We start from the raw sequence: 12026 nt of genomic DNA on the forward strand, positions 1-12026 counted from the left end.
TCCCTCATATTTGAGTATCTTAATCTACTTAGTATTATGGAACATTAGTGTACCACAATTTGATTACAACCATCTCATATTTTTCTACTATCAAGTTATTCAGCAGTCAATGATTCAACAATTATACACTTACTACGGGCCAGCCACTGTCAAACATTGAGAATACAAAAAAAAAAAAAAATGGGAATGGTTCTTGCCCTCATAAAGCTTATAGTCTAATGAAAGATACAGCTCAGGCATATACATAATGTGTACAAAATGAATGCAGAGTAGATCAATTACAAAACAATGCAAAAATAATAGAGAATAGTAATGATGTGGTACAGCCCTTAGGAATGATGTAAACTCTAACCATTGTCAACCTTGTCATACATAAAGGGCAGTAACTTCCTTGAACTGTTTTATCCTTGGCTTGGTCAACCCAAAGGTTCCTGCAGATAAGGGACCCTTTTCTTGAGCAGGCACACTAGAGATATTCTTGCCCTACAGATAACCTTTGTAACCAAAGCACCCTTATTATTATGTATTAGTATATTCTCCTTTCTGGGGTCCCATCGTGCAATTGCTGATGTAGACATGAAGTACATGTGAATAATCATCTATTAGGCACTTACTGAGTCTTAGGCACTGAACCACGCATTGGGGATTCAGTTAAAAACATATACATAGTCCCTGCCCTCAAGGAGGATATTGAAATGAGCATTAAATACTGAAGTTGTTATACCTTTTGACAACATAAGAATAGTAAAGCTCTCTTCCTTAATCTCTACTGGCCATCCTAATACCCAGTCCCAATGACAGCTTGAGAGATATTCATTGAATGTTAAATGCTGTGTCCAAGAGAGTAAAAGCCATTTTGCCAATCCCCCAAATGATCTCAAATTGGTGATTGGACCCTTTGGAAATATTTGATGTTCTATATCCACATTGCCAGAATTGATCTAGAAATAAATCAGTATTAGGAAGTGAGACATTTATTTATTATTTATCATTAAGATTTACTTTCAATATAGACTTGGAAAAATGAAGTCTCACATGACAAACAGTAACTCACGGTCTGTCTACATAGACTTTCTAATTGTTTCATGAATAGACAGCTTAGAGTGCTTTGTTGAAAAATGAAAAGGATCATTAAAGATGCTTTGTTTTCATTTCAAGTTACTATAAAAACATAGAAAATTTAGTAATTTTAAGACATTTTCACATATAAATGTTGTACTTCATTGTCATTTGGTTGTTTCATGTTGTTTCTGTACCTTTTTAAAGTTAAAAAAAAAAGAATACTGGATCTCTACTCCACAAATGATCAAGAAATGGCTTTTTCTCCCCATATCCAGATTTTTATTTTGCACTTAAAAAGTATGAATACTAAAGGTTAATGAACATTTTGGGTTCAGCAATGGAAGTGAATACTATACAGTGCCCAGTCCAATACTCCAGAGAAAATGCCCACCTAAAAAATGAAGACAGTTTTTTTAAATTGTCATCAATTATGCATGACTATTTGGAAGGCTCATTGCTATTTCACTTTTAATCAAATTAGCAGCTTAAATAGAATAGAATCTGTGGTAGGGAACTATACTACTTATTATTCTCCTATAATGACTTAGAACAATATAGTAATTGCTCAATTTATAACTCTGGTTGTGTCTATATGAATAGAGCTGAATCAGAACAAAGGTATTTAATACATCCAATAAATCAAGATTTAGTTACATATCTCAGTGATTCAAAGACCCCATTTATTACTTGATATATACTTCAATTAAGAAAGATACAAAGATCCCATATGCATACAAGAAGTTATAATAACACTCTCTGTGGTACCACAGAATTGGAAACAAAGTAAGTAGATGCCTACCAATTAGAGAATGATTACACAAGTTTTAATACATTATTAATATAATGTAATATTATTGCAGTGTAAGAAATGATGAATATGAAAAAATACAGAAATTAGCATGAAGAGACTTGTATGAACTAATAACAGAATAAAGGGAGTACAATCGAGAAAATAATATATGCAATGACCATAGAAAACAAAAGTTATAATAACCAACCTGGTTCCCAAAAAATTATGAGAAAATGCACTAGTTCTTTTTTTTGCATAGGTGAGAAACTGTGAATATAGATATAAAACAGTACATATAGAGTGAGATGTAGTAGACTTGGTTAGGGTTTTTTTTTTTTTTAATAAATCCCCACATTGATTGTTCTTTGTTACAGGAGGTAGTCATCAAGGGAGGAAAGAGATTATGTAATACATATATAGGGGGAAATACAATATATAACTGTTATTTGTGAACTTATATAATTATATGTACATTTGCATATATATGTATACAAAGATATGCACATACAGATATATTGAAATGAAGGGTATATAAAATATAATAATCAAGAAATAAAATCTAGCAGAAGGGTAAAAAATTATACAGTTATAATAACAACTCACATTTCTACAGCAACCTTGTGAGCTACCTAGTATCTATAGTATTATTTGACAGGTGAAGAAATTTCAGGTTCAAAGACCAGTTAGTTTCACAGCTAGTAATTGTCAAAAGCCAAGATTCAATGCAGCTCTCAACTTTACACTATCATTACAAAATGGTAATAACTCAGAAATAGATTAAACAAAGTATTTCCCATCAAGTTAGACTCAGAAAATTTGAGTGTTTCAATTAAATACATGGTGGTCTGCATAATGTACAACTGGTTTAAAACTCCTATGAGAATCAATCAGTCAATATGCACTGGGTGTTATGTACTATGGAAATTACAAAAGAAATTTTTGTGTCATTCCTATCTCCAAAAAATTTACAGTCTAAGAGGTGGGGGAGATCTTAATTAGTTGATGTTAAACTTTCATGTATATAATTTTCAGATTCCTTCCACTGACATTATACTCAAATGACTGTGAAATGGAAGACCTGGATCATCAAAGGCTGTATCAGTAGAACACAAGATATTATCAAGCAAGAAAGGATCTAATAATAAATTCTGTGAGGTACCTGAGAATCAGATTAGCTAAATGAAAAGGTTATTACTGAGTTTCTGTGGGAGGGGAGCCAAATATTGACCCATCAAGTACTAGAGATACTGTTTTCTAGTTCAATAATATCAGATATATGCACAAAATCATTGTGCACAAATAATATGACAATTTCTTGTCTCATGACTGCATTTGCTTAAAATGAGTTGAAGTCATTTTTCACTTTTCTTACTCCCCATGACATGCTTCCTCATAAAATATAAAGTTTTAGATTCAGATTAAAATAAGAGCTTGTCCTTACAGTCAAAAATGCAGGAAGTTCTCTCAACCACTTTCATTAATGAGCTTCATGAAAGTATATTTGATTAATAATATAAGGGACAGTTACACCAAAATAAATGAGTGGATAGTTGAGATTAGAAGGATAGGATATCCAGGTATTTTCTATTGTGCCAGATGGGAAAAAATAAAATAGATATTTACATACACAATCCATAATGGGTGAGAGGCAAAGCAGTGTGCCCATGCAAATTCATAAGGAAATCAAGCATAATTATACATAAGTCTTTGGGATCCAAGACAGTAGGCTATTTCAGGAATCATAAGGCCAAAATAAACTGATTAGCAAAACTGGATAAATGAATAGATCAAGGATAGACATCAGAAACATTTAGAAAATCACAAAGGCATTATTATAAAACTTGTCACTGTGGAATACTCAAACTGTTACCAGCTGGTCTGAAATTCCATTTTTCATTTTTCTCCAAAAGAAATCTAGATGCAATTGTAAGGTTTCCTATAGGTCCAAATTAGTAAAAATAAAGGCTAATTTCTATAGTTTCCTACTTTGAGACAACTTTGTCCAAATATCAGTATAAATATATTCCCTCCAAGTTTTTCACAAATACCTAAGCTGGAAGCAATCTCTATGTCAGCTTAACTATATGGCACTATATAACATTCAATAATTTATCAATTATTGTCTTCCAGTGTCAGTTACTACTTCATTTTCCAACTCTTCCCCAGACTGATTCCCTCCTGATAATAATCTTTCCCTTTCTTTGGAATGGAACATATTGTTTGCATCTCTCTTATGCACTTACTTCAATAAATTACATATAATTTCATTGGTCTGAATATCACCTCTATTAATGAATGCAGCCCCTATAACTTAGTAGATGGTCTTTGTGAATTGCAATGGACAAAAAAATTCATCTAATGACAACTGCGTGATGAGCTTCTCCAGGCTTTGCAGGCTACTCCTTGTACTACAAACATTTAGTACATTTATGTGTGTGCTTGAAACTTTTCTAGCTTAATAGGACATGTTAAGGCTTGAACTTTACCGGCGTAGTCTTCCAAAACCCAGGATCATTTCTGCATCACAGTGAAACTTGGCGTAGGTCTTTAGGGTAGAATTTTATCCTGTGCTGTAAGTTTATTTCTCCTATCTCATTACTGTAGTGCAACTTCCATGAAGCCAAGACAAATATCTTATTATTTGTATTGCCTACATCACAGATTGTTAGGTGGGTCCTTTGGATACTTTAAAATGCTATTGAAATTCAATTCAAAAAATATTAATCACTTTTTTATATTTTGGATGCCTCACAAAATAAATGCTTAAAATCATTTGTTATATTTAATATCTCATCCTTTGGGGGGGAGGGGTTAAAATTTCAATTAAAAAGCATTTTTTCTTCCCTCCATTAAAAAGAGAAAAAAACACAAAACTCATGGCATATATACTTAATCAAGCAAAGCAAATCCTCATATTGGCCATGTCCAAAAATGTATGTCTCATTCTGCAAAATGAGTCTATCACTTCCCTGTCATGAGTAGTATAAGTGAATCCCTAGGAATCGAGATTATTCATTGCATATTGCCAACTTAAGAAATCTGATTGGTGCAGGAGCCAATATATGCTATCCACCTTCTGATCTTGCCACTGGACTTTGATGATTATGGAGGGCAGAGGAAGGCTAAAGATTTTGCACAGTTCTGCCTCACTTAAATCCAGTTCATGTGCAAGTCAAGAAAGTTACCTCATGATGTCATTAGTCTTCTTAGAGAACAAAGAATGAATAGCAACAACTATCACCTGACAGAGCAGGTAATGAATCCAAGTTGCAGGAGACATATTTTTGGACATGATCAATGTGGGGATTTATTTTGTTTCACTATGCATATTTGTCACAAATGTTTTGTTTTTCTTTTTCTCTCTTAAATTGGGGGCAATGGTAGTGGGGCAGGTTGGAAGGTAGAATAGATATATTCATATAATTAACTGAAAAAATAAAATTTTAAAAAGTTTTTTGTCTTTAAAATGTTCACTTTTGTTATTATTTTAATGGCATTTTTCCAAATTATATAGTCAAGAAAAATTTTAGCATTAATTTTTTTCCCTCCCTTCTCCCCTCTCCTCCAAAAAATGATTGGCAATTTTATATAGATTACATATATTCAATCATGTAAATTATTATCTCCGTATTAGTTACAGTTGTGAAAGAAGAAACATATCAAAAGAAAAATATATTTTTAAAAAATAAGTGGGAAAATATGCTTCAATTTGTATTTAGAGTCTATTAGTTCTTTAGCTGAATGTGGATAGCATTTTTCCATCATGAGTCCTTTGTAGGTGATTGTGTTGTTCAAAAGAGCTGTCAGTCATTCATAATTGATCATCATATAATGTTTCTGATATTGTGTACAATGTTTTCCTGATTCTGCTAATTTCATTTTGCATCAGTTTGTACAAGTCTTTCCAGGATTTTCTGAATATGTCTGCTGCTCATCATTTATTGCATATTTGTATTTCATTCCATTCACATACTACAACTTATTCAGTCATTCTCCAATTGGTGGACATCCCCTCACTTTCCAATATTTTGGCCACCATGAAAAAGCTTATATAAAAATTTTTGCACATGTGGGTGCTTTCCCCTTTTTTATGATGTCTTTGGGATACAGACCTAGTAGTGATATTACTAGAACAAAAGGTATGCACAGTTTGTGTGCTTTTTGGGCATAGTTCCAAATTGCTCTCCAGAATGGTTGGATTAGTCCATTACATTCCTATATTATGATTGTTCAGTCCTTTCCCAACTGATGGGTATCCCTTTAATTTCTAGTTCTCTGTCATTACAAAAGGAGCTGCTGTACATATTTTTGTAAAAATGGATCCTTTTCTTCTTTCTTTGATTTTGTTGGGGTCACCCTCAGCTTTTTTTTAATTGAAATACTTTGTTTTGACACAACAGAAGCTTCCCAACAAACATCAAACTGAACCACCCCATAAAGCACATTCCTCAAATAAAATTATATTATCATTTATTGAGAGAAAGGAGTTATGAGAACTGGAACTTTGGCAGTGTAATATTAACATCATCCACAGAATGAGGACAGACTTTTATGCTTTCTGGTTAGTTTGTTTATATTACTGTAGTCATGCTATATCTTCCTCTTTCTCATTTCATAATCTTTCTAGGTGCCTTTGAATTCTTCACATCTATCCTTTCTTAGAGTGCAATGATACTATTAATTCAACCACCATAATTTCTTAGTCATTTCCCAATTGTTGGAAGCATATTTTATTCCGGACTCTTTTTTCCCTCTCATAATATTGCTAGGAACATTTCTGAACATACAAGTTCTTCTTGCTGTAAGTAACCTCCTGGACACTTGATTTTATACTTGGACTGATCTAGAGTTTTTGAGATTAAGTTTCCACTACATGCGACAATGAGGCAAAGGAAACCTATCATATATGAGGGAACTTAGAGAGGGGGAGGAACATTGTGTGAATCCTACTCTCATCAGAGTTGGCTCAAAGAGGAAACAATTGACATATTTGTTTTACAGAGATTCTTCTCTTACTTCATTAAAAAGTGGGAGAGGAAAAGGGAGAAGGAAAAAGAGTAATAAGGGAAGGGTACAAGAAAGGGGAAGGAATTCAAAGGGAGGAGAGAGGGATACTAAAGAGGAAGAGCTGCGTGACGTTAGTGAGACCAATAAGTTTAATGCTAGGGAAGAAGTGGGGATATTAGGCAGGAAAAACAGTTATTTTAACTGTAAATATGAATGGGATGAACTCTTCCATAAAGAGGAGGCGGATAGCAGACTAGATCAAAAGTCAGAAGAACCCTACAATCTGTTGTTTACAGGAAACACATTTAAAACAGGGAGTAAAGGTAAAAGGCTGGAGCAGAATCTATTATGCTTCAGGTGAAGTCAAAAAAGCAGGGGCAGCCATCCTTATCTCAGATCAAGCAAAAGCAAAGATTGATCTAATTAAAAGAGATAAGGAAGGAAACTATATCTTGCTTAAGGGTACTATAGACAATGAAGCAATATCAGTATTAAACATATATGCACCAAGTGGTATAGCATCTAACTTCCTTAAAGAGAAGTTAAGAGAGTTGTGAGAAGAAATAGACAGCAAAACTATAATAGTGGGAGATCTCAATCTTGCACTCTCAGATTTAGATAAATCACAAAACAAATAAGAAAGAAATTAAAGAGGTAAATAGAATATTAGAGATTAAGTTTCCAAAGGAACAATGATGACCAAAATTTCAGAATGAGATGTATGATCCTTGAACATGGTCAGTGAAGGGAGAGAAACAACGGAGGAGAGAAAGATGGTAAGAGGAAGAGATAAATTCTTGTTCATTAGAGAAAACAACTTTTTAAAGAGAATAGAAAATTTCGGGAATGGACTCAAAAAGGTAGAGTAGATGAAAACTGAGGTATTCCAATATTCTCTTCCGAACAACCTTAAAATGACTGCTCAAATTGAATTCCAGAGTGGCAGAGCCATCAAAAGGTTAGAGTAAGATATTCTTCCAGCCCAAGACAACAGAATAAGTTGGAAAGAGAGATATGTGACATGGGGGAGGAGAGTGGTCTAGAACACCAGTGGCAGAAATACATTATGGTGAAAAAACATTTTCAGGAGTTTTCAAGCTGGAAAGGTTAAAGGAACTGAAATTAGTCATAAGAAAATAATAAGGCAGTATTTTAGTCAAGAGGAGAGTGGGAATTCTGAAGGACAATTACTTGGCTACTCAGCTGCTGATACCCACTTCTGGGTCATAGTTCAAAGTTAAAGAGGAATATTTTTAGTCAAGAGAGAGTGAAAACCCTGAAAGGCAATATCACTTTGGTCCAAGGAGATCAGCAAATCTGGTCTCAAGGGAAATGAGACCCTGAGCAAAAGTAATAATTGCAATTTCAAAGGATCAGGGGTCTTTTCTAAGTAAGGACCAGATTGCAGACCAAGAGAACAATAACATCTCTCCCTAAATCACACTATTTAAAAAGCACCAAAAACTCCCAAATTCCCAGAATTAGTTATGAAAACAGCAGGCTGAAAAATATCAAAGCTGAAAAAGAATCCTTCATTTCTCCATGCTGGGAACAAAGCTCAACTTAAATATGAAGTTACAAATCAAGAAATAGGTGGATAAATAACAAAAAGAATTTGATCTTAAAAATCTATCATTGTAAAAAAAAATTTATCATTGTGACAGGGACACAAACTCAAAAAAGACAAGTCAAAACAGCAACAAGCAAAACATCAAAATATATATATATATAAATTGTATAGAAACCCAACAAGAATTCTTAGAAGAGTTCAAAAAAGATTTTCCAAATCAAATAAGAGTAGTAGAGGAAAAATTAGGTAAAGCAATGAAAGCAAAGGAAGAAAATTATGAGACAACAATTAACAGCGTGTTTCAGAGGCACAAAAAAATACTGAAGAAAACACCCTTAAACAAAATTGGCCAAGTGGGAAAAAAGAGATACAAAAATTCATTGCCGAAAATAATTCCTTATTTCCAAAAGCAGAATTGACCAAATGGAAAAGGAGGTACAAAAGCTCAATGATTCTTAAAAATTAGAATCAGACAAGTTGAAGCTAATGACTCTACAAGACATCAAGAAAAAAAATATGAAGTGTCTGATTGGAAAAAAAACAGCTAATTTGGAAAATAGATTGAGGAGAAATAAATTAAGAATTATTGGATTACCTGAAAGCCATAATCAATAAAAGAACTTATACATAATATTTCAAGAAGTTATTAATGAAAACTGCCCCGATACCCTAGAACCAGAGAGTGAAATAGAAACTGAAAGACTCCATTGATTATCTCCTAAAAGAGAACCCAAAATGAAAACTCCCAGGCATATTATATAGTCAAATTACAGATAATTTCAAAAAAAAAAATGTAAAGGGTGATAAAGAGGGATGCACTGGAAAAAGGGAAAGGAAAGGAAAAATGGGGGAATTATCTAATATATAAGAAGTGTGAAAGGAAGAGTTTTTACAGTGGACAGGAAAATAGATGGGAGAAGTGGCAATTAATACTTGAAGATTATTCTCATTGGAATTGGCTCAAAGAGGGAATAGCATACACATATAGTTAAAGAAAAATCTGGGAAGATTTATATGAACTTATGTAAAACGAAGTGAACAGAACCAGAAAAACATCATACACAGCAACAGCAAGATTTTAAGTATGAACAACTGTGAAAGACTTAGCTACTCTAATCAAGACAATTTCAAAGATCCCATGAAAAATATTATCCATCTACAGAAAGAGAACTGATGAATTCTGAATATAAATTGAAGCACACTTTTTAAAAATTTCCTGGCCTTTATTGTTTTGTTTATGCTTTCTTTTACAACAAAAATGTTTTGCATGACCGCATGTAAATCAAATTGCTTGCCTTCTCAAAGAGAGGGGAGGGTCAAGAAAAAGGAAGAGAATTTGAAACTTAAATTTTTAAAAAATGATTGTTAAATTGTTGGTGGAATCGTGAACACATCCAGCCATTCTGGAGAGCAATTTGGAACTATGCTTAAAAAGTTATCAAACTGTGCATACCCTTTGATCCAGCAGTATTTCTACTGGGCTTATACCCCAAAGAGATACTAAAGAAGGGAAAAGGACCTGTATGTGCCAAAATGTTTGTGGCAGCCCTTTTTGTAGTGCCTAGAAGCTGGAAAATGAATGGATGCCCATCAATTGGAGAATGATTGAGTAAATTGTGGTATATGAATGTTATGAAATATTATTATTCTGTAAGAAATGACTAGCAGGATGAATACAGAGAGGATTGGTGAGACTTACATGAATTGATGCTAAGTGAAATGAGCAGAATCAGGAGATCATTATATACCTCAACAACGATACTGTATGAGGATGTATTCTGATGGAAGTGGATTTTTTTGACAAAGAGAGCTAACTCACAGAAGCAACTACACCCAAAGAAAGAACACTGGGAAATGAATGTAAACTGCTTGCATTTTTATTTTTCTTCCCAGGTTATTTTTACCTTCTGAATCCAATTCTCCCTGTGCAACAAGAGAACTGTTTGGTTCTGCACACATATATTGTATCTAGGATATACTGTAATCTATTTAACATGTATAGGACTGCTTGTCATCTCGGGGAGGGGTTGGAGGGAAGGAGGGGAAAAATCGGAACAGAAGTGAGTCCAAGGGATAATGTTGTAAAAAATTACCCCGGCATGGGTTCTGTCAATAAAAAGTTATTAAATTAAAAAAAAGATTGTTAATGACAAATAGGAAAATATGTTTGCAAGGATTGTACATGTATAACTTACATCAGATTTCTTGCTGTCTTGGAAAGAAGAAAGGGAAAGAAGGAGAAAAAATTTGGAACAAAAAATTTGCAAAAATTAATGTTGAAAACTCCCTTTACATGTTTTTGGAAAAAAAAATATTATTAAAGAAAAATTATTAAATAAATTTTATATGTGGTTGGGAGATATTTAATGAAATAAATTAAAAATTATTTTAGAAAACAGACAACAATAAGACATCTTAAAACTTATGGGATACAGCTAAACCAGAATTTAGGGGAAATTGTGTTTCTCTAAATTCTATTAACAAAACAGAAAAAGAATAGATCAACAATTTGGCATGCAACTAAAAAAACTTTTAAAATAACAACTTAAAAATCCCTAACTAAGCACTAAATTAGAAATCCTGAAAATCAAAGGTGAGATTAATAAGACTGAAAGTGGAAAAAAGAGTAAACATCTGAATTTAATGGCTGGATAATCAGATTTCAAAGACCTTTATTACTTTTGAAGAACATAAGTAAGCCAAAGAAAAATCAATGACAGATGGAAACTTCTTTAAAAAAAAAAAAACTAAACTTGAAAATGGAATTAAAAAATTAAGGAACTACTACATTAATAAAAAATGGCATTAAAAATAATTAGAAAGTATCTAATGCTCTCCAGATCAGTTAGGTGGTACAATGGCTACCATGTACAGCCTAGAGTCCAAAAGACTCATCTTCCTGAGTTCAAATCTGACCTCAGACACTTAGTGATTACTGTGTGATATTGAATAAGTCATTACTTCATTTTATTTGTCTCGGTTTCTTCAACTATAAAATGACCTGGAGAAGGAAATAACAAACCACTCCAGAGTTTTTTCCAAGAAGCCCCAAAGTGGGGTCATAAGTCAAATACAATTAAAATAAATGATAGAACAATCAAAACAATGCTTTTCCATAGAGTCCAGAAATCGCAAAATAAGTAAGAGGTGGGAATAAGAGCACATCCACATCAATAAAGCACCTAATATGTATGTGAATACATAATCTCTCTACCACTTTCTTCTTTCTCCCATGTCTTCAGGATCCTCAGGATATGAGATGCTTTAGGTCTGTCTTCAGGTTTTTTTGAAAGTAGCTTCTCTATCATCACTTGCTGAAATGGTTATAAAAGTCTCAGTTTAAAAAAAAATTAAATATTGACATAAACAAATTTCTGATTCTTTAAAAATTCATACCTCCTTAGGGTACTTCTTGATGAATTCTTCTGGAAAAATACAAATTTTCACATTTTCCCAGATCTGAAAAAGTGAAAAAACACTATTTTTAGTACTAGATTTTTCTGAGCAGAAATATTTAGCATTTATTAAACGTACAGAAAAATTTTTACAAAGGTAATTTCCTTTTGCTATTTCCCAATTTACTGAGAACACATATTG

At 32.9% G+C, this 12026-nt stretch overlaps 1 protein-coding gene across 1 annotated transcript in view; it reads right to left on the reverse strand.

Annotated features, from left to right (window-relative positions):
* Window positions 1–1721: 1721 nt before the first annotated feature.
* EIF2AK2 (eukaryotic translation initiation factor 2 alpha kinase 2) overlaps window positions 1722–12026 on the reverse strand; it is a 65037-nt gene continuing 54732 nt past the window's right edge. Inside the window, exons 15-16 of the mRNA XM_051976151.1 lie at window positions 11826–11888; window positions 1722–11743 (exon numbers count right to left, since the gene is read on the reverse strand). Of these exons, the coding sequence (XP_051832111.1) occupies window positions 11612–11743; window positions 11826–11888 (195 nt within the window). The 3' untranslated portion in view covers window positions 1722–11611. The remainder of the gene's footprint in view (window positions 11744–11825; window positions 11889–12026) is intronic.

Source organism: Antechinus flavipes, chromosome 2, assembly GCF_016432865.1.
Source record: "Antechinus flavipes isolate AdamAnt ecotype Samford, QLD, Australia chromosome 2, AdamAnt_v2, whole genome shotgun sequence".
Taxonomy (NCBI): domain Eukaryota; kingdom Metazoa; phylum Chordata; class Mammalia; order Dasyuromorphia; family Dasyuridae; genus Antechinus; species Antechinus flavipes.